We start from the raw sequence: 23,628 nt of genomic DNA, 5'->3' as shown, positions 1-23,628 counted from the left end.
GCAGTTAAGTACCAAGTGAAAAGCAATATTATGGCCTTTTAAACAAGAATATTTTTAAAGACCAAAGATGCAATGAATCCCTGAACCTACAGCACTGTACGTGCTACTGATATTTTATGGAACACATGGTTCAAAAAAATGTCCATTTACATTGTACACATGCTTAATCATAGATTTAAGTACTTGGCAATGAACTGAAACTCTAAACATCTTTAGATTATTGCACATAAAAGAACTTAAAAGAAGATTACAAGCTACATGCTTATGTCTCAAGCACATGGAATTATGCTCAAATGAACTTACCTCTTCCATTTCATAATCAAAATTCCTAACCCTTCGCCTACGTGGAGTGGAACCTAACTCCCTAAGCGTTTTTAACAACACACGGGCATGCGGCAGAAAGCCCACATAGGCTGTCTAGTTGTTGAGATCAAGAGCTCCATAGGCTTGCATATAGTAGCACAGCATATCCATCAACCATCTATGGGAAACATAACATGAGAACCCCAAAGGCACTTTCATATACAAACTGTTTTTCTGAAGCTCCAATTCCTGGCAGAGCTAGACTGGCTTAGCTCAGTTTTATTGTTTAAGAGTGCTGAGGTTAGCCTACACTACGCACTGCAGCACTGGCTGGAAGCCCCAGGGCTACAGGTACTCAAGGCAGAGCAGTCCCACTCAGATACCGGCTTTGTCCCTGCGAGGAAATACAAAGCCACCATAAAGAAATAAAAGTCTTCCATACAAAAAAAAAAAAAGTCAGTGAAGCTCAGATAGCATTGTCCACTCCTTTTCCCATTCCCCAACCCCACATCTCCAAGCATGGGTTTAGAACACCGTTTCCAATCCTACTGCTCCACAGGCTGTTTTGTTTTAAACCCCACACTGATGGTACTTGCCCAGCAGCTTTCTGTCAGCGCTTCCACTGGGGTGATGGTCCCTGAACCAGCCAAGCCTGCCCAAGCTGTCCCTAAGTATAAGCTGAAGGCCCCTACTGACATACCAGGACACTAAGGGCAGTACCTGCCTGTCACCATTTAAGTTCCTCCCAGTTTCAACTCCTGCAACAAGGCAAAGGCTCCTCAAGTCAACACAGCTGCTCCACATAAAGGCCCCCACCACTGCCCCAACCCGTACCACCTGTGGTCCTTCAGGAGCCACACAGTGGCATCCACAAACAAAAACTGACAAAGCTTCCTTTTCTGACCTGAAGTCAAACACACTCCACAACAATTTCACTTGAGATTTTTCTCCAGCTGCAACTATCTGAAGAGCAAAGCAGCAGGTTAATCTAGCAAGTTCAAACCTGCCTTCAAACGCATTTTCCTTCACACTTCAGGCCTTACAGCTTTGGCTAACAACACTCCTACACCATCAATTTCCATCCTGTGGTTCACACTTCTCTGGGGGGCAGGGAAGGAGCTCATGAACTATTTGTGACAGATTCACAAAAGGAATCTAAGAAAACTGGGTTTGTGCATGTTGTATGGCAACTTGTATGTGGACCCATCTGAAATTTCACACAACTCCCTTGAAATATGGAGGGGAGGTTGCAAGTGCCTGAAACTACTGTCCACCATGGTATTTCCCATGTCATTAGAGAAGTCATGGGAATTAGATTTAAGTCTTGAGAAATCCAAGTTATCAGCTCTTCCTATCCATCCTCCAAAGTGACAGACAGGACTTACCACTGTTCTGTACCTTAGTTTCTCCACCTGTAGAACAAGGAAGAAATTATTGCATCTGTAGCTTCGGATCTAAGACCTACCTGGGAAGAAGCATTATTTAAAAGGTATGTGTTGCTCTGCCTCTTAAATTCACCTCCATAAACTTCTGCTCAGTACAGCAGGTAGTCACCTTGAATTCTTGAGTCTCCCATAATCAAGTTCTGGGATTCAGCACTGGATGCCACAGAGCTATAAACCATCTTGCTTGACTACACATAAATAACAGCTGTCACATTGCTTCCGTGTTTACACGGGGCAGGGGAGCAGAGGAGGGATGGGACACTATGATATTCTGCTAATTGCTCTGTAAATATTAACATAGCTGGTGACAGTTACACCATTCTGAGTCATCCATTTCCAAACAATTGGCCACCCAAATCCCAATAAACATTATCACATAAAATTAGAGCAGGAAGAGAACGCAAAAAGCATCAAAGCAGCAGGAAAAGCCATGCTACAATTATGATGGCATTAAGAGAAGTCTTACCTAGAAGAACTACTTAGTCACCCAGGAACAGAAAGAGATTTCATATAACCAGCACGTTAACAGAAGTATTTCCATTGCTCCCAGTCACTAGGTAGAACTGGGTAATGATATAAATCCTGCACATCTTCAAAGATGCTTTGGTCATTCACACCTTGAAGGATGCTGTTCTATTCAAGCAAGTTTACTATTTGTTATAAATCATATATATGGTTTTGCACACAGACCAATGTGCTAGTTACTGTCCAAACACTAATTTACAAACGTTACCCGCGTTCTTGCAAGTATACTATCACTTTAATAATTACATGTGTATTCAAGATCTCATATACAATTCTCCCATGTTACATGACCTGGCCTTCCCAATATCCTTGCTTTTAAGGCTCCATCTGCATTCCTATTGCTTCCTGGAGGACCCCCAAGGAAAAGATTTTGTGCATGCTTATTACTCTAAAAAATGCTTGACTTCATCAGAAGTAGTCTCAGTTCTGCTCTGTAGAAGCATGACCCAAAAGCAGTTTAAAAACAGTGGACACTTCCCATTAGGTACACTGGGCCTGTACAGTCATATAACTTTAATTACTTTATTCACTAATTCGCGCAACAAATGAATCTTGCTGCTCTCCATCCATTGTATTGTTTCTTCAATTTCTACCTTCCTGGACATTTCTGCTGGTTTTAAAACATAAACATAACAATCTATTTTGACCTCATTCTACCCGACTAACATCCCAGGAGTCCAGGAAACTAGATAGGCTTTCGGCACCAATCAGCACTTTCTCTGTCCTTCGTCCAATGCCTCAGCTGATGCTTCCTACCGTGCAAGCAGTTCATTCACAGGCTTGCTCAAACACGCAGTTTCCACAAAGAAAGCTTTAGCTGAGCCTCTCAGGAGACAGGACACAGGTCACAAGTTTCTTCAGCTAGAAAGAACCCAACTCGCAGGTACCACACTGCAGACAACTGCCTGCGCAAGTTTGCTGGGCTTATTTCTGTAACGAGGCAAAGCCAGCAGGATTCCTTCAGACAGAAACATGTATCCTTAGCAGAACATAGAAGGATGGAGGAGTGAGAGGAAGAATGAGGAAAAACTTGAGAACAATGAGACTACAACTCTTAGCCTAAACATTTATGTTAGCTTTGGCACGCTGGGCTGCACAGCAAGACCTACAGTGGTACAGCATCCTATCCTTAGGAACACTGCAACACAGCTGTGCCACATCTCCCACAGCTGTGGACAGGGCTACAAAGGTGCTTGTGCTTTACTAACAAGTCTCTGAAGGGAAACAATTACCAAAAACTCTACTGTTTGAAAAACAGCAGTCCTCTTGTTATGGTATTCCCACAGAATGTTTGCACTTAAGTCTCATATTTGTTTTCATCCCGCATCAGAATGAGCGCTTAAAGTTTCCAACACTTCATTCAGTAGAGAAATTAGAAGTTGGCTTCTTTCAAATGCATGGTAGTAGTCAGAAGGCTTTCACCTGGCTGCAGCATTGCAAAAGCTACCACATTATGCAAAATCCACCCCAGCTTTAGGCAAAAGGCATTACTGTCTGGGCAGCACACTGTTAGTTCTGAACATCATTTTCCCCTATTAACACACAAGTGATGTAGCTGTTTTTTTTCCCAGGATAAGCATATTTGAAAACATAAGGCATTATTAGCTTCACTATCGGAAAACCACCATTCTGACCATGGTGTCCTCCTTACCTGAACCAGACCCTTGGAAAGTTTTATTAATTTAAGTTAGGAGATGACCTCCTCCTCAGACTGCCACCTTCCCAAGCATTCCGTATGTTTGCTTTACCAGCAAATACACTCAGTCTCCCAGACACATCTTTTTGCCATAAATGAGAATTGTTTTCATAAACAAATGCCTTAAGGAAAAAATTCTAATGGCACCTTGTGGGTAAAGTAGCTACTATAGACTAGTTAGAACCATATATAAATCTTCAATTTAAAAACTAAATAAATAAATTACTCAAGTGCACAATGTCGTCTTTTTGCCTCCAGACAAAAAGAAGAACGAAGAAGGCAAAATTACTACAAACTTACATTTTACTCATTTTGATCATTTGCATTTCATGGTAGATCAGCTAGTACTGCTCCCGTGAGGGTTTAGGAGTTCTCACTTCCTTTCATCTAACCACCAAATTCTTATCTAATTGTCCTGTACTGCCATCTCTCTGAACTAGTGATCCTCTGGGATGGCTTCAGGATTTTCTGACTGTAACTATCTAGCACAAGGGATTTGTTTATTTTGGGGGGTTTTGTTTTTTTTTAAATGTCTCTTTGAAGGATTAAAGTCAAATGTCTCATCGTACCAACACGAATTATATCTTTAAAATACTGCCAATGAGTTAAACTTGGGCAGCCAAATATTCAGTAAGCTTTCACCATGCGTTGGTGGGAAGCCAGAAACAGGGAATGGATATGTGTGTTAACAGCAAAACTAAGCTCACTACATCAACACAAGTTCTATAGAGCAATTAACACGATCAGCAACACCGCACTGCTAGTAACATTTATAGGACTGCCAACAGAAAACCTAAGCAGGATTAAAAAAATCATAGAAAATGAAAAATGCTTTTAAGTATCACATTGTTCTAACTTAATAACTGCAAGAAAGCTATACTGCTTCGCTGTTGAATTACAACACAAAAGTCATAAAACAAATATTACGGTAACCTACGTCTAGTGAGGTACTGCCCATACACAGATGATTTTGCAAAACATTTCTCACTTCCATGCTTTTGCTAGTAGAAGAGGTATTTTTCTTAGAGGTTTCTCTATTGCTCCCCATTTACTTGCTGTGTTGCACATACCGTTCCATTTATAGACACAAGAACATACTGCTTCATTAATGCAGAAAAATCCTTGATCAGGGAAAAGACTTTTAAAGAAAAAAAAAAATCAATTCCAACCAGGAAAGCTTAATAAAGCACAGAAGACCTGTCAGATTGGCACAGAAATAAAGGTAAAGAGGGTCTTAAGAGGAATGTAAGAACATGCTGCAAAATACAGCACCAGTAACTCATGCTGTGTGGCAAAGAAACTGCTGCATTTGGAATTTATTTACCAATATATTTTTATTTATGTATTTAAAGTACCACGCTCCTGGCAAAGGTGAATTTTTCCATGGGTATTTTAAACATCCATTCTCATTTACCTCAGGTTGAAATCCTTCTTATGCAACAGATCCCAGGGAAGTCCCCTTGAAAAAGGGGGGGGGGGCAAAAAGTCAGTCAGTGAAGAGGCTGGAAAATAAGAACCTGTAGGTGCCATCTCTGAGGTAAAGCTGGTCCCCAGGTCCCAGCCCTCACCACGTACCTCATCAGAGCCGGAGGACAGCTCCGAGGCTGACACGGGTCTGCAGCCACTGGCATTTCTGTCGCAGCTGCAAGCACACTGCATGGCCCAGAAAGTTTTCTGTCAGAAGAAACAAGAGAAAATATGATAGTATAATTTGTGGGGCTGAAAGCCCTCAGGCCGCAAGCACGTGATGCTACACAGCCTGGTCTCCCTCACGAGCCACTTGAGCAATGGCATCAAGCCTGACCCTCCCTGCAGGAGGGCCCTGTAACTTGCAGCACCCAGAATTACCGTGAGATAGTTTAACAATAAGTCACCACAAACTCATCTTCCTGGCTCCACATTAGCATATCTTCAGGGCAGGCACGAGCAACGAGTCTTTGGTGGTGGCACTGCCTTGGTTATGGGGCCGCAGACCCGGGATGGGGCAAAGGACAGGCGTGAGGAAGGAAAAGAAGATGGCGCCGCGGTGCTTCAGGGGCTGTGGAAGGGGTGAGGAAGGAAGACAAGATGGCGCCCCCTGGCATCAGGTTGGGGCCCGGCCTGGTTCTCTGAGGAGAAGTGGCGGGAAGGGGTGGAATAGGCAACGCCCTCAGCTGAAGCCATTCCTTTTCCCCCTAATCCATAAAATGAGTGGTTTTGGTGCTTTCAAAAAGCACCAATTTTATTTGAAGGGGAGAATTGCGTTATCTTCTCATGTCCTGTTAGAGGTGGGGCAGAATAGGCTGGAATAGTGGGATTGGCTTGTTTCAGCAGGTTAGTCAGCTTTTAGTGCAAGCAAGCAAATGTGAATCCTTAGTTGGAAAAATCACTATTAGTTCAAGATGATGCTAGTAATATCTGTGTTTTTTGTTTTTTAATGTTGTGTAGGTGGCTTTGTGCTGATAAGCTCCAGGTAATCCTGCTTTGATAACCCCAATAAAACACAATGGCTGTCAGGGGATGGAGAAGATACAAGGTCCGTTGTTATTAGCCAGCAGTTTGCAAACATTCGGAGATTAAAGCTGCACTCCGGTAAGATGCACAAGGCAAACAAATTCCCTCGGCTTTGCCCTGCCTGTGTGTAGGCCTGGCTTGAAGGAGGGGGCCTCTGGGAGCCGTAGATGGAGGAAGCTGAGCTCACTGCTGGTGATTGCAAATGTTCTGTCCCTGAATCACGGGTTCATGGGTAAGGCACATTTGTGATAGTTTCAGGCCGAATTCATCTAACCCAAGGGGGTTTTAATTTTCTTTCAGTAATCTTATTCAATGAAATAGCACAGGCTTTTTTTAAAATAAACAGCTCTGTTGCTTGATGCTGCTTAGATGCAAATTAGGAAGAAATAAGCTGAGGCTAATACTGTTACTTTTTTTTCTCTCTAATTTTGTTGCTTGAAATCCAATTATGTATAAAATTCTCAGACTCAAGATTCTCTTTAAATACCTGATATTGCAGGCAGCATATGAAGCCAACAACACTGTTGTTCCTAGTGCAATGAAGTTTTTGTGTTTTTTGTTTTTTTCACACAAGACTGCTGCTAGCCCTAATATAACTCAAACTGTACAGTAAGCACTAGTCTCAGTCCTAGAGCTTGCCAAAAAAATCCTTCAGTATCAGTTAGACAGTTTTTATCGAGGCTAAAGGCTGAAGGTCATATATGCCTTTCATGATGGCCAGCAGTGCTGCTGTTGTGCACAGAGGAAGTATTCTAAATAGGGCTGATATTTTTCTAGTATTTCCTCAACCTTTTCACCTTTCCATGATAAGTACTAGGAAGAAGCAAAACTGAGCACAGTGTCCAAAGTTACTCCAGATCTCCAGTGTGATTTCTTTATGCATACGTTTTATCTTGCTGTGCTGCTGCTTCTCATACCAATCATCTGATCTAATTCTGTAGGGAAAGACATACCCATCTATTGCATGATCCTTATTTCCATTTACACAGACCTGGAAGGGATTTTTCTGTGCCAGATAGCTATTGTCATTATCAACAGGCACTAATTTTATTTTTCTGCAATAAAATGCAATATTAAAGTCAAAATACATAGTGACTGTTCAGGCAGCACAAAAAAAAATCATATAAAGTTTCTGTTACTTTAGGAACACTTATGTCATATGGAAGGAGGTGCCATGAAAATTACCTATTTGTCCAGTTCAGAATTCTTCTCCTGTGTAACCTTTGTAATACGCTGATTTTTCCATGTGTATCATGACTCCAGCAGTCTCTAGGCAGAAAATGGTGAACTGCGAATGACTTTCCGCCCCTTCAGGAATTCTGGCAAGTCTGAGTAATGATCACTTCCATTCTGAAAACAGCTGCAGCAAGGAAAGTATTGGCTTGCTAAAGATTTCCCTGACTAATAATCCCTTTGCATTTCTTCTATGTATGGCAGAGTGGTGTTGTCATTTGTCTAATAAAAAATGTTCTAAAGCTCAATAGGCCAGTGAAGATGTAAAGCAGGGTAGATCTTTGTCTGCATGTGAAACACCTGTATTTAACCTATAGAATTTAAAGATAGTCCTGAAAATTTCATACCAGCTATTAAAATAATAACTTTCAGTGGGAAAGCAGCATAAATCATTGCTGCTTGTTTTGGTCGGCAGCTTTCTAATTTGTTCTAAACCAGGCAGTAATATTTCACTGTTATTGTGAAACTCCACAAATATGTCTTTTTAAAAGTAGAAGACACTCTGTGTATCCAGGGTAGGCCAGACCCCAGTGTGTTTGTCTCCCTAGTTAGCTGTCTGTAAACCAGTTAAACTGTTCAACTGTTTCAGAAGAGTGTGCAGAAATGATAATGCATTATAGACTCAAGTTAGGAGTCAGGTGTGTAGCTCCATTTTAAGGCATGCTTTAGGAAGTTTTGTAGCATTTCTTAATGAATATGACACATTTTCACACGTGGGATAAGAACAATTCTCTCATCAAGAGAAATTGTAAAAATTCTTTGTTTAGAATTGACCTTTAAAAAATTTGATGTGTAAGGAAATCTCAAATGGCTTATAACAGTAAGGCTTGCTCTTCTGTTGTTCTTTATCAGTTGAGGGCATTGTTGAAGTTAAACTCTTCCATTAAATTCCGCTAAATAAAACTATCAGCGTAATTCACCTGCTTGAGACTAATTCACCTTTACCCCATGGCTGTTGTACTGGGGTGACCTTTTATGAGCTAAGACATTATGTAATCTCTGGTGGGACCTAGGCCATCTTCATGTGTGTAAGAGTAGTTGTCATGTTATAGACTTAGACATCTCCCATCTCCAAAGCCAGACAACTGAACACACTAAGTTTTGTTTTGTTTTGCTGGTCCATCTCACAATGTTTGTCATTAACTTTAGCATAATATACCTTTAAAAATATTTGTTAATGTCTCATAAAAGTCATTTCCAGGTAGCATTAATTCACTTATTTATGAATTTATTTATTTATTTATTCTTTATCAGTTAGCAAGGCAGTCTCAGTCTATGCATCCACAGAAGTAGCAGGGCCAGTCAACAAGCTTTAAACTCATGCTTCTTTGTTAGAAGGTTTTTGCATTGTAATATTTTGGTTTTGGAATGCATGTGATACTTGTATAACTTGGTCATGAGTCACATTTTGTCGTCTTTAGACAGGCTGAGGTGGTACTCTTCTCCGGGAATAGTCCTGATGGCATCAATAGCTTAAATGTAATGCTGATTGATTAGCTTGGTTATCAGTAGAGGACTCTGATCTTCATTTGTGATTTCAGCTTTCTACTTTTCATTCATGTTGAGTAGAGGAACTTCAGTGCTCTTTTCCTGTGCATTATGTAGCCATTGAAAATTAGAAGCAGCATATATCAAGCCATGTACTAGAAAAGAGCTTGCAAGGTCATCTGATCTGTCATCGTCTTCCAAAGAAGAATCATTGCTGCTCTAATCGCAGAACATGGAAGGTGACACAAGCTCTGCAAGTATCTTCTGCAGCCTGGAGACAGGGGTATCCATCAGAGACAGTTCTGTGAGATGACTGTGATATTTATAGTTATGACTTCTCTGTCTCTTTTGCTCCGGTTTCCTGTCACATAGCCTATGGCAATCACTACTGTCTCAACTATTCCCTTCACGTTTCTTAAGATAAAGGTATCTCTGCTATTCTGAAGCCCTGCCATGAATCCTCTGGCAAGTAGTTACCCACTGACTCAGTGAACTGGAAGTAAGGAGACTGCTTACCAGTATGAGTAGGGGATTTGCAGTCTGGACATTTAACAAGTTGCACTTTGACCTTCAGCTTGGGTGGTCTGACCAATCTGCATGACTCCTGTTTAGTGTGTGGGAGTCATGCAGCGCAGGATTATGCACATGTTTATCCCTGAGACCAAGGGAGTACATTAGTGAAACTGCATACACAGCATTGGCTAATAATGCCACTTCTGCTGGTGATGGAGTCAATGACTCGAAAGGGATTATGTTTGTTGACAGAGAGCACATCTGGCTGCCATACAGCCGTGTGCTCAAGAGGTCTTATTCTGTCCTGATTTACTCCCCATCCGGTCCATGGCTCTAACTCTTCCAGATGTGCCACATGTTGACAAATATAATTCTTTTATCAGTGACTAAATCAGGAATCAGGATAGAACTTAGCCTTCCGTTTGTGCCTGTAAGATTTTAACTTAACTTTATCGATACATCTGGGTTTAGGAGGCTGAATGTAAGTGCTTGCTGTATGTCTAAATCTGTAATGTCAGTGCTTCTAGACTGGAATACAAAATTGTTGAAAAAGGGCCTTCTTCAAGTCCCTTGTTTTATTTAAAGGAGTGTTTTTCCTCTTTAAAACGTTTAACTTCTAGGTTAGAACAGCTGCACTGTGTATATATTAAAAAGTTTGTGCGTGTATATAAAGAATGATAATAGTAAGAACCTTTTGGCCGCATAAGAACTTTCCTTTTTCCCTGGTGTTGAATTTCATGATTGCTCAGTGCTGCAGCAGGACCAGCACTAGAGTACGGATTTTTTATTTTTTTTGTGTGTGTGTGTGTAGACAATGCTTTTTAGAAGATTTTCTAGTAGCTGTAATTGTTCTTAGGAGCAGTGTTGCTTACTTGGGACTTACTTAGGCATATGATAGAGGGGAGCAACAAAAACTGTACTTAAAAAAAAAAATGTCATTCTCACAGGGTGATTGATGGCTCTTACAGAATCTTTTCCACACCCTTAGATGGTTCAGATATGTACAGGCAGTTCCAGTACTAAATTTCAAATTAAATATATGATCTACCTGTGTCATCATTCATTCTAGTTTTATTTCTTTTGTGATTACTTAAACTGCTTCTTTTTATGGCAGCTCCTCCAAGTTATAAAAGGAAATATACCTAGCATGTATTAAAGGAGGTTCAGTTACGAAGTTGCATATCTTACTTTTTACCCTGCTGTGACTGGTTTCTCTGTGTAAACGCATTGACTTCAGCGTACTCTCAGGAAAGCTTTCGTTGCGTCTCATTTTGTGTATAGGAATTTACAGCTTCCATCCTGCTGCTGTTTGGAAAGGAAGTCAAGTGAAAATCTGATGTAATTCTGGCAGGACAGTGAGAGTACTTTCAATTAGATTTAGAAAAACCAAGTGACTGACTGTTGAATTCAGGGAAAATACATTAAGTGTATTCTACTCGCATATATGTTTTCTATGACAATTCTACTTTTGCACTCTTTTTGGCCCTCTGATGAAGTAGAGGAGTGTAGCTGTCCCTTTTACAGATGAGGAAGGTATTTTTGACCAACTTGTGAATTTAGTTAAATGGGTTTCAGGCTTCCCTGCTCATTGATGTGCTTTTAATCTTTTATATTATATTTTGATATTATTCTTTTTTTATTGCACTTCAGATACCACAGCATGCTCTGTGTATTAACTGTACAGTTAGGTAGCTTGCCTGCTCTCTGTCCATGTCCCTGTCCTGCTGGTCCTCTGTGTGTCTGAGTGTAAATAAAAATAGTTCTTATATTTCTGGTTGTAAGATACTGATGTGTCCACTTTTGTATCCACACAGAATTGAGATGATGGAATCATGAATGTAGAATAAATTTAATGGAGCTCATCTGGTAAGCATGAGACAAAGGAATGAAAATAAAACTTGGAGCTGGATACTTCTGAGTGTAAATTTAGGTAATGACAATGATTAATGTTTTTGATCCTTTTTTCCTATCTGTAAAACAGGCGTGGTTATGTTTATACCTTTCTAACAAAAGCTTTGAATGGCTTAATTAATACTTGGAACATGTCAGCTGCTAATATGGGTGTTGCATCACTAAATCTCTAATTGCAGCTTTCTTTAGACTTTCATAGTGATCCCAAGTTTGATAACTCACCCCCTTTTTTTTTTCTTAAGGAGAATATTCCAGTAAGTCTGCAATGTTTTTCTGTTTGTTTGTTTTTGTAAAATGTCAGCAATTTACAAGTATGTTGTAACTAATTTCTCCACTGTAATTTCCTTATGCTGAACAGATTCATTCTTCGAATACCATCCTCAGCAAGCTTACAAATAAGTTTAAAATACATTATTTGGTATTCCCGACGAAACACAGTTTACTGGTATCTAAAAAAGGTGATAAGGACACATCAGGAGACTCAGAGCTTGTGCTTTTACTTACTCACTTTGTTCCAAGTAGCACTTTGCTGACCTTTGGTTTTTTTCCCCGTTTTGTTGTGCACACTTCCTACTTTTTAGTCACATAGGGAGGGAAATGACAGCAACACATACTATATCAACTCTGGGCAACCAAGGAGACAACAGACCAAGTTCTGGTCCAGAAGATGCGAGGACATTCACTGGTGGTACTTTGTCTGCTTTTTTTGTTGTTGTTCAGCCACACACAGGCAAAATTTCTGTTGAAAGAAAGTATAGCATAAAGATCTTGAATTGAATGAGAACCTAAGGCCTTCAAAGACCTTTCTCATTGGTTCGAGAAGTTTTAAAGGTATGAGCTATAGGCGAAGGGGCAGGTGGTTGTGCAAAATTATGAAAATAGTGGCTCTAAGCCTCCCTTTCACTACTCTGAGTTCAGTTCAACTCCCTTTGATGTCACTGGAGATGTGTGCGAAGCTGAGTAATGCAGTAGAGAATCCTGTCTACACAAATTCTGCAGCTGTTTAAGACAAAATGATGCTTAATTAAATGCCTGCTGTGGGCTTCCCTGATAAGTTTATCGGATGTGCAGTAATACAACCCATCTTAACTTAGGTAATCAGAAATCTGATCAAACACATTAACCCACAGAGCCATAAGTCTGGTTGTTATGATGAAAAAATGTTTTCCCACATACTGCGCTAAGGTTTCAGCTACCGCCATTTCAGGTTCTCCCTTTGTTTCTCATACTTAACCAATACTTTCTTCCCTTTCCACTTACCAGACATGCACTTTGTTGTTGTTGTTGTTGTTAACAAATCTGTTCCCTGACATAAGCCATTGTGCACTTTACAAGAACATATCTGCTTGGGGGTTACCTGAAAGTGTGGATTTTTTAGCTTCGAGATTGTCCTGTTTCTTAAGGAGATACGTTTCCTACAGATACCTGTTGTGATAGGCCATATCTATATTTCATCAAGGACAGAAGGGACTAAAGAGGTTGCTTCTCAGCTCTACTCTGACCTTCTTGTTTCCTGCTAATGGTCAACAGTCTCTTGAATCTGAGAATTCCTTTTGGGAATCAAAATCAATCAGACCAATACTTCAAATGCTTGGGTTTTAATGCCTTGGTTCATCTTAATCAAAAATGTAGCCCAACCTAATATTTACTCACTAATATAAATTGTTTAAATATGCTAATGGTTATCTCTGTATTCATATTATTGTATTCTCCTGAAATAATATAAGCAAACATACCTAATAAAAATTGGTTTGTAAAGAATTTGCTTGACAACACTCATTTGAAAAAATATATCTATATCACTTGGGCTTGTCTGTTTCCACTGAGGATGAGCTGGCTTTCATGGATGCTGTTTAGGTCTGATTATTTTAACATTTGTCTCTGCAGGCAGCAGTGAACTGTGCTACTTATGTGAGTCAAACCCTCAGCCAATTTCTGGTTGCTGGATACCTTATATTGTTTTTAATAGACAAAAGGACCATCCTACTCAGAGTAAGTGTATTCTCACAGTAATGTATCTTTTGCCTGGGAATAATGTTTTCAAGTGTCTTGTGTAAAGAAGGTGGCAGGCTGCTTTCAAGTAAGGCAGTCTGTAGGAGCTCATCACGGCAGTGCGCTTCTGGTGGTACGTTTTCTGCACAGATAACTAGAAAGGGAAATTGGCTGCGCGCACTGCAGTGTGGATCTTGGCTTCTTTACTTAGAGCAGAGATAAGTCTCCCAGCCTCTGCCCGTGCCCAAAGAAGCTGACAAACCTGATGAATGGAAAAGCATCGTATCTCAGCGTCATGAAAAGCACAGAGGTGAACTCGGCAAATGTTACATTCTGAATGCGCTTGAATTATCAGCTGTAGCCTAACAGCAGCTGAGCAAATGGCTTGCCCTTGAGAATACAGCCTTCTGAATCAAAGCCAGGGATGTGGCTGTGGATCTGTCAGTCAGACAGGTTATCTTGCCTTAGAAAATGATGTCAGCAGCAGGGTGTATTTGTGATACTTTGGGTTTGCATCTGTTTTCTTAAGGAGGAAAACCGTAAATCTTCTAAGTATTACAACTTTGAGGTTCTTGCCCTGTTCCCTTTAAAGAATTGAAGAGCAGCATTTCTCCTCAAAGTAACTCTATGCTCCAGAAGAGCAATGTTGCTGAGCGTCCGTGTTTTTGACGGCATTTGTCTTCTCAGGAGCAGCTCTGCAAACTGCTGTGCTGAGGCAGTAGTTGGGTGAGCACGTATTAGTGAGAGAAGAACCTGGAGCTGCAAATGCATCCCCTTGGCTTGCTCCACAGGGTACTCAAACCGGAGGAAGCCAGAGGGGAGAGAAGCTTGTGATGAGGAGACAGTTATATGCTTGATGGTTAGAGGTACGTCTTTACCTCTGTAACTCAAGATCTTGAGGTTAAACACATCTCTATGCAGTGGTGTACATCATATGCAAGACTTCTCTGCAGATAGAGTAGGGGAAAGAAACAAAACGTTAAATCCCAGAGGTTGCTGTATGTTTGGGGCTGTAACCTCGTGTAACTTTAGAAATTTTTCAACCTGAAAATTGAGAGAGATAGCTGATTTAGTGCTACCCTTAAGGGTAAGAAATTAATAGGTGAGATAGAGGCCTTCACACCTGTTATTCCAGTGTCTGTGTGCAGTAGATATGAGCAAAGTAGCACAGAGCCTTTAAGGAAGACCTGAAAGAAGCGGCCTTATGTGAGTTTTGCCAAGACTGCAAAAGGGAGGAAAGATTTCAGGCAGTGGGCACTCAGCCCCACAGCTCGCAGCTTTGTTACTTCAGGAGAATTGTGTCAATGAAAAAAGAGTATTGCATTTCTTATCCAGGTGATCGGTATGCTGCATAGTATCTCTTGCCTGCCTCTTTCTATACATAAGTTTTATTTTTCTGAACACAAGTGATCTTTAAAAATATTTAGGGTAGTGTTGGTATTCCTCTTATTGCCTTCTCATCCCTTTTCCTGTCTTGTTTGGTGTATCCTGCTAAGCTCTTCCTCTTCACATCTCACTGAAGTGTGTGCGGCACTGCCCCTCGTTTGGCTTCCTTCGCACAGGCCTGCTGATGGCGTAAGGTATTATTGCAAGCATGGAGACAAGAGAATAAAACTGGGAGCCGGAGTTCTGCTTCATTCTACTGGCTGTGCCACCCACTGACAGACGGACTTGGTGCAATCCCTTCACTCGGAATGCTGAAGCACAGAGGGGTAACTTCTTAAGTGGCTTCACTTCTCTCTGCCTCGATGTTGCAGTCTTCTTAAGGGGAGATGATTACTTCCTAGCTCTTCAGCCTTGTTCAAACAAACTGTTGAAGACCAGAGGTCAGCTCACTCAGACTGATCAAAACTCACAGGTGGGAGAGGTCAAGTTGTTCTCCAAGAGAGTAAGAGATTTTTGCTTTTTTGACCTTGATTTCAGCTGTATTTGGCAAGAGAAGCTAACTGATAACACAGGTGCCCCAGAGCATGCCTCTCAAAATGCGATCTCTGTCTCAGTGAGACCATCTTCATTTAGTAAATGAAAACCTACCATTCACAACCCAGGGCATGGGAGATGGCCTCTGCTGTTAATGATTTTGCTGATTAAAATATCTTGTATTTAATTGCAATGTGTACTACTGGTATGTTCCAAGCAGTGTGTTATCAGAGAAATCGGGGAAAGTGAGTTGTTTGCTCTGCAAAGAGGTCAGGCATTTTTCTTCATTTCTCACTGCGATCTATTTTGTGTGTTCTATATTCATGCACATTAATCTATGTGGACAGTCTTTAATTATAGGCAAATGGTACTTACCACTTCACAAATCAATGCATCTGCTAAAATATGTGCTTGCATACAAGGAAAAAACTCCATGAGCAAAAATGAAAAGCTTTTCTTTGCACTGGAAGGCATCTTCATGACCTGGTGAAATCTTGCCTGATCTTTCAAGCAAGTAGCCTTCAAAGGAAAGAAAAATTATTTTCTTAACTCTGTAAAACACAGAACTGATTTATAGCAAAATACTCTTTTGATCAGAATAAACAAGGAGCAAGCATATCAGTGAAGTGTCTCCCAGCAGGCAGCTTTCAGTATGTATGTTCAGCGGATGCAGTGAACTATATTGCACTTGGGCCAAATTTCTTTGACAGTGAATGTATGTCTGTATGGGGGATTAAGGAGAGGCTTGCAAATTCGGTATCATGACTCTTAAATCCATGGCTGTGTTTTCGGCTGCCCTGCAGATGCTGACTCAAGTCACCTAAAACAGCGTTCGTCTGGTGCAGTTCTCTGAGCTGCAGGTAAAGCTTGCTGTTACAGGGTGTATGGGATGTTGAAGTTGTATGTGCATGCGTTCTGTATGTTTTAAATAGAAAATTGCATCCTAATCACCCTGAAGGAATTCATTTGTTTAGGCTGAAACAATGCCAGCAAGGAATGCATAGATGTTAATTAGCATACAGCCTGTTATTTACTGGTACGAAGGTGTGGGGGGTGTGGCTGCAGGGGTGGGTTATTTATGATGTTATGGACACCTGGTTCTCCTGCCTTGGAAATCCTTTCCCATGGCCTGATAACTATTTTAAAATTCAGAGATGACTTTGGATGTTTGAGGTGTTTACTTTAGGTAAATGTTTCCTCTATAAATTGAAGGGGTGTGAGCCTGAACAAGTGAAATTCTCATTCTGAAGGTATAAATGCTTTTCAATCTCCTAGCTTTGCCACTGTGCTGTTTATAGGATGCTCTGCAACATGAAGGTAAATACAATGCTAGTTTTAATTTGTATTAATGTATATAAGTTCTACTTTTTTTTTTTGCTTAAAAACTGGTGTAGTTCAAAATGAAAGATTTGCAAAGAAGTGTAAGGAAAAATCTTATCAGGATATTTTTAAAACATGAATTCTGAATTAATTCAGCTCGTTTATTGTTGTTTCATAAAGATGGGGGAAAGAGGTTGGAAGCAAATAAAATCTGTTTTAGCTTGTAATTTGTTATTCCTCTTTCAATAATATCCAGTGGAAAACTATCTTTGTCACATTTGTCACTATTAGTTTCCTAAAAGCAAAACCACTAAATTCAAAGCTAGTTGGTGTCACAGGTTTAAGCTCCACGTGGCATATGCATGTTTTGTACTTAAAATTAGTAGTCCAATTTGCTGTTCCTTTTCCCTTTGGACACTAACATGTACTTGAAGAAATGACACACAAGATCTTCCCTTACCAGGTCAATGGTGTTATATCCCTGTATTGTGTCTCCCCTCGCACTGTAGAACTGCGTATATACAACAGTAAAGGATTTTGTCTGTATTCTGTTGATACCTAATAGGATGACTGTATTATCTTCATTGTTTATGATTGTACAGTGTTCTATAACACTGTCCTATAACAGCTTCTCCAAAATAATTCAGAGTTTCATAGTATAATGTGACATTGCCTAGGCTAACAAGGGACACAGTGTATGGTCACAAATATATGACCTCCTTACAAAAATCAGTTTACCTAACTGTCTGCGTTTTTCAGGAGCAGCAGTTGTTAGAGAGCAGAGATTGACATTTGTATGTGAGGCTTTCTCCCTTCCAGGGCACTCAGGGCAGTTGTAAAAAGTTCAACTATGTGATAAAATACGTATTTAGGAGTGTGTGTGTATATACATGAAGGTATATGAACAAATCAAGGCATGGAAGTGCTGAGGTTCTTGGACCAAGACGTGAAGAAGGCATTAACTATTCTCCGTTGCTTTGGTGGCTGTACCATCCTCCCTCTTTACACTGCCCACGTATTACACCTAGTCAGGGTATCAGATGTAGCTCTACAGCTTCTTCCCTACTCACAGTGTCTGAATCTTGCCTTGAGGCTTCACTCATCAGTTCTCTTCCTTCAGAGTTGAAGCTGCCAAAGCGGCTTACCTGGCAAATTAGATAGGTATAAATGCTGCCATCAAAAAGATCGTAAATAAGCAATTAGAGTAACTTGCAGTGATGTTCTGCTACGCTGACAGTTTGTGACAATCTGATGCATTACAAATGCACATTTTAGAAGTGTGCTTAAGCCTAGCACAGAAATACATAGGAACAGCTCAGCTCAAACATTGCAAGTGAGTGCAGGTGGATTGCAGCAGCAATGTGTTAGAAGACTAGTGATATGATTTCTAAGTTGAGCAGCAAGAAGACTTATAGATTTACTGTGTGCAAAGAATTTACTAAGTGAGCCAAAGCTAGAGAGGTGATTTAATTGTATTCCCTGTAGGAAACACTAGCTAACCCCACTACTTGGATCCTAGACACAGATTGACACCGCTAACTGCAACCATCAGAGATTTCAGGAATCTTTGTCAGGTGTAAATGAGAGACTCGAGCATTTCTCTTTAAGTCAGTTGTTCAAATCATTTGATAATTAGATGCCCAACTCAGGGGAGTTCTTGAGTCAGACCTTTAAAAACATGAAACCCTAATGTGGGCTGCCTTATCAGACAGTTTAAGGAACCAAAACTGCAGGACTTGTTGCTAAATCGAGCTTTGTCTATGTGCCAAAGCTCCTCTTGTTGCTGTAGAATGCCATAGAGAGATTGGGATCTCTGGTCAAGCAGTTGTTTATAGCCATTTGTTCCTGCCACTTTCTGTTTTAGCTCACTAGCAGGAGTTCATGATTCATATTAATGTGAAATACATGCTTGCTAATAGAAGTCATCGAACTTGTACCAGACCTAGGGTCAATACTGTGACCACTGTCACCAAAACTAGGAGAGGAAATGCTGCTAATGTGAATAATCCTATAATGAATAGTCTTTTTAATAGCCTCTGGTTTTGTATCTCATCCAAAAGGCCAGCATGTTTTCTAATAAATTAAAGGACTACCTAGCTCTTGCGAAGGTGTTATCACAGAAGCTTGTAAATTGCAATATCTGACATTAAGCAGGCTTCCTTAAAAATTCTAGGTTAGTAACCTTTGCTTTTGATTCACCTGGCCCTTATCTGACTGCAGCAGACCATCCTCTCCTGCTGCACCACTCATCGGTAACACAGTGGTTGTGATCTTTGTTGTTGAAAGATCTGTAGAATTAAGAGCAAGCACCTTTATAGTTTAAAAGGAAATAACATGTTTCCTAGCTGGAAGCTAACATGCGTTCACACTGCCTGTGAGTCAAGCACAGGGGAAAAAGTAATGCATGTTGAATACTGTGTTACATCTCTGCCTTCTCTTAAAGCATTGCAAAAGTAGAAATTTAGGCTGAAGAAAGCATCATGTGCATTAGTGCGAATTTACTAGATAATACTGTTTGTATTTGATGAATTTGCTTTTTAGCTTGCTTACAAAAAATAGTGTACACTGATTATTCTGAAAATAATCCTAAAATGACAATTAATTTGCTACAGGTAGTGCTTAGGCAATTGCTGTCTCATTATGGTAATCTGCATCTAAAAGATACTAAAAATGTCTTGAATGAGTCCCATAATTATAAAAATAATAGTAATAATAGTAGATTACAAACACTTTCTGAATTTTGTTCCTGACTGGGGAACAGAAGCGAATTGGAGGCTTGAGTCTGGAGTTTAGCTGTTCTTTGTCACTGGCTGGGATTGGTGTGACCTCCTCAGGAAGCCTGTAGGGAGGACTAAAAAAGATGATCGATGGCAGGAAGGGACTTGAGTGAGACTGGCAGTTTAAATTGAGCTTCAGGTGTATTTGTGTCTACCTTTGACCCACCGTTTTGCTTCATTAGTGCCCACTTGACCTCATCTCCCCACCCTCCCCGACCCCATTATGGAGTTTCTCTGCCAGGTTTGGATCTGGAACCAATGACAAATATCACTGCATCATCTTCAGACAGAGAGAGAAAATCTTCACTAGATTTCAGGAAGAACTGAAAAACAACTTTACAAACCAATTCATACAGGAATTGTTCCTCAACAGTGCAAGTCCCGCTCTGAATTTAAGTCGAACTTAATAAACCTTACAGCGTGCAGCCAGAACGTTGTGTGCAGCAAAACACTCAATGTAGCTTCAAAAAACAGTTGAACAAGCTTATCAAGAAAAACTAATCAAGAATAATTGAATACAAGGAATCATTGTTAGTTCAGGAAGCCCCTTGAGCTGCAGCTCCACGGAGGCTGGCAAGTTGCTGCAGATGAGCAGTGAGGTTTCCCCTCTTCCTATGTTTCCCAGGCTGTCTGTGTCAGGGTACCAGGCTAGTCATACACGTTCTCATACAGGTTGATATAAAACCTCTACTGAAAATATTGGCTGATTTGTATTGCCCAGCTCTACCTCAGCCTTGCAAATTTTTTTTCCCTTGTTGTTTTGTTTTTGTTTTTAAGAATGCGCTGGTATGTTTTATGAGTTGGATCATTTCTTCTCAGGATGGATGTTTTTGTCAAGTTCTTCAAGATCTGAAAAAGGAAACCAAAGAAAACTTCAGATCTGCCTGTCTGCCCCAGAAGGGCTATTGTTCTGTTAGTTAGGAATGAGACTAATTGAAATCTATGTCAACTTAATTCTTAATGAGATGCCCTCTGTGACTGATTATTTTTAATAGTTGCTTTATGATCCTCTGGGAAAAATTTAATTTCTTAACTACATTTATAGCAAAAGGCTTCCATGTGGGTACCAAGAATTTGTAGGATTTGAGTCCTAGATCTAAAGCTTAATTTTTCCTAAGGTAAAGTAACTTTATTATGATGATCTCATAGTTAATCCTAGTGGCTGTTTCCTGAACCCACATCAGTGCTTTTTTAAAATTCTGAGGTGGCTTTTGCTCAACACTAATCATTATAGAGCTCCTCTCCTTTTTGTTAGTGCCAAACAAAATCTAGCTGTAAGCTATAGGGACTCAACAAATCATCAGTGCCTGGGCAGAGAGGCAATTGGTTTTTATCTTCTGCTCTCAATTTCTTAATGTCTGAACAAGCTGTGGCAAGATAACTTGCCATGGGAGTTTTCATCTGAATTTACCCGAGGCTCTGGTTGAAGCAGACCCGAAGTACTGGGAACCAGGTGTACCTCCAGAGGAGCAGTAACTCATACACGGTGCCTTGGTTCAGCAGACTGCCCAAGTCAAGCAGTGCCACTAGAAAACAATTTTCCCGGCACCCCCCAGATTATGCACGTACTTCAGATCAAAATGGCATCAGAGGCTGCCATGGCAGTCATCACATGAGATCAGATTGGATGTGGAGCAATATCCAACTTTTTTTTCCACTCAATTAAGAAAGATTATGGCTCAGGTTTGGATATTTTCCAGATTCCTTGAACTCTACGTTACTTTGTCAGGAGTTTCATTGATCTGAAGGTAAAGAGATTACTCAGGTTCTATCCCTACAAACTGTTCTGTCACCCAAACAGCACATTCCTGCAGGAAGTTCAGGGGGGCCTCTCTGGGCTGGTTTACATGACGCACAAGAAATGCATAAATCTGCCTAGGTAGGTTTAATGGATCATGATTCTTGCATGTTAGAAGTAAAATCTGAATAATGGTTAACACAAATAATCCTTGCATATAGTCAGGTTGGTTGTCAGCGTGCTAGAAAACCAGTCCACAGCCTCCTCCTGCCTACCACGGCAGTATGGTAGTGATTGATGGATTGCTTGATTGGCAAATGTGCAAGGATTGGGATAAACTTCCAATGGGAACTTTGCAATATGGAGAAAACTCATGCTTATCTTTTTCATGCAAGTTAGCCAAGAATATTTGCATCCACATCAAATGTCTGCACTCAAGACACAAGACTAAAGTAGAATACTTTTCATTATCCTTGTCCCCTTTTCTCTGAGAACAGGGACAAAACATCTCAAAGGCACTTAGAGAATTCTTCCCTTAAATAAAGAAAAGATCTGGGGGGGGGGGAGGAACAGGTTAGTAAATGTATTAACAGAGCAAGAAGTACCTCAGCGCCGCTGTGGAAAGAGAGAGCTGCTGAAGCGTATGTGACGTTAACAGGTTGAAGAGTTTGAATAACGTGTTCCTCTACTAAGGCAAAACTAATCTGGAGGTCAAGCCTTCATGGACTTGGTAGCAGTCCTCCATGGAAGGCTGTAACTAAACTCTAATAACGTTTTCCTTCTAACTCATGTGTGGATTAGATGGAAGGTTATAGAGTTTTGAAGCCTTCTGATGACTCAGCTGAAGTGGGAATAGATGGCTCACTGCTGTGTGGGGGTAGATCTTGATCTAGATTCCACTTCACCTCAACAGAAAACTCATGTTCTCAATAAAGAACTGTCTGTATGAAACTATTCTTTGCACACTCCTTTCTTTGTGCAGATAGGTCTTTTTTTCTTTTTTTTTTTGTACTTGTTTTTCCTAATTAGTCATCTCTGAGGGTTTAAAAAATGTACATTTTTTGCAACACATGAGGGGTTGGCTGTTCAGTAACTGCTTCCTATCTGTAAGTTGTCCTGACAGCATCTATCGATCCACAGTGCTTGGACATCTGACGTTTCTGTTCCCGATTAACTTGATTTAAATGACTGAAGGGTGACTTAGCCATCCTGTAAGGAAAAAGCCTGACGTGAGTTATATCTGGTAGTGTGCCGACAGCCCATACAGTCCTTGTACTACAGATTTCAGGAAAAAAGAGAAAAAGATTTTTTTTCCTGCAATCCATAGATATCCAGGACTATGAGATCTATGTGGAGTTCCATGCACACAATGTGTGTTTTGGAAGCTTATTTATTTCCCTTTCAGTGTTGGAGTTTAACTATAGTTGACTCTGCGTGTTGCTTTGAGATTTTAAGTGGCAACAGGTTCAATGTGGTTGATGTTGCACGTGCAGATTGTATTCATATAACGAACACTGTGTCAACGTTTATTTCTTCCTACGTGATGTATGAGCTCTTTTTTGACAGGCATGTTCTACAAATTAGAGCAAGTGAAGCACTATCTAGGGGTTGAATATTATTTGAGGTATTTTTGCAGCCCATCCTTTTCATTATTAAGTGAAAAGGTATTGAAGGGCTGTGTTGCCCTTTTTGGAGTGGGAGTTAATCAAATTTCCTGTGTGTGTATTCTGGCAGGAGAGCAATTTAAATGCTGAAGGTTTAGGCAAGTGTAATTTCAACTGGTTCTTGATTTGTTGGCCTCGTAAAAGCAGGTGGGGAACTGGAGCTTGGCTTGGCTGAGTTGTGTGTTTGTACACATATACGCTGCCTTTTGCTTTCTGATGCAGCATTAGCAGCAGCTTCTCTATCATCGTATTGCTGTCTGTAAGCACCTGATAAGGAGCAGGAAGCACTAGAAGATAAGGAGATGGAAGCTGCCACAGCTTTCAGCCTTGAGCGTTTGAAGGGGCAGCTGAGTCTTACAGAGAAAATTGAGTGCTGCTTTCTTGTAATACCCTTTTGCAGAAGGAGAGCCTTGGGAACATGATGCTTCTCTTGACTCATCAGTGCAGTTCCTTGTACAAAATGCTAAAGGTAAAATATTGAGCCTTATTCTATACTATGCTTAGACCTGTCATGACCCAGTTTGTATGCTGAAAACAATACAGCCTTATATAATTTATGCAGAGATGTGGTTGTCTGAGTATTTGGCTTGTTAAAGTACATTTTTTTCAG

The 23,628-nt window shown here is 40.4% G+C and overlaps 1 protein-coding gene and 1 long non-coding RNA gene across 23 annotated transcripts in view; one reads left to right on the top strand and one right to left on the bottom strand.

The window, feature by feature from the left end:
- The window catches only part of LOC308180671 (uncharacterized protein), a 463,846-nt gene extending 457,890 nt beyond the window's left edge, over positions 1-5,956 (bottom strand). For all 5 annotated transcript variants that reach the window (XM_080562725.1, XM_080562721.1, XM_080562722.1 and 2 more), the window contains exons 1-2: positions 5,818-5,956; positions 5,545-5,643 (exon numbers count right to left, since the gene is read on the bottom strand). In XM_080562725.1, coding sequence (XP_080418851.1) covers positions 5,545-5,628 — 84 coding nt within the window. In that variant the 5' untranslated portion in view covers positions 5,629-5,643; positions 5,818-5,956. The remainder of the gene's footprint in view (positions 1-5,544; positions 5,644-5,817) is intronic.
- Positions 5,957-6,011: 55 nt separating this feature from the next.
- The window catches only part of LOC308180672, a 37,774-nt gene continuing 20,157 nt past the window's right edge, over positions 6,012-23,628 (top strand). For 9 of the 18 annotated variants that reach the window (XR_013941101.1, XR_013941102.1, XR_013941103.1 and 6 more), the window contains exons 1-7: positions 6,162-6,282; positions 6,397-6,540; positions 11,511-11,626; positions 13,495-13,599; positions 14,287-14,465; positions 15,096-15,788; positions 16,323-16,379. This is a non-coding gene — a long non-coding RNA (uncharacterized lncRNA). Of the gene's footprint in view, positions 6,057-6,161; positions 6,283-6,396; positions 6,541-11,510; positions 11,627-13,494; positions 13,600-14,286; positions 14,466-15,095; positions 16,380-23,418; positions 23,488-23,628 lie in introns of those variants that run through there. The other 9 variants (XR_013941099.1, XR_013941100.1, XR_013941110.1 and 6 more) reach the window with 7 other exon arrangements.

This window comes from Anser brachyrhynchus (genome assembly GCF_964034855.1).
Source record: "Anser brachyrhynchus genome assembly, chromosome: 20".
NCBI classification, from domain to species: domain Eukaryota; kingdom Metazoa; phylum Chordata; class Aves; order Anseriformes; family Anatidae; genus Anser; species Anser brachyrhynchus.
This window is presented reverse-complemented; position numbering and strand designations above follow the sequence as displayed.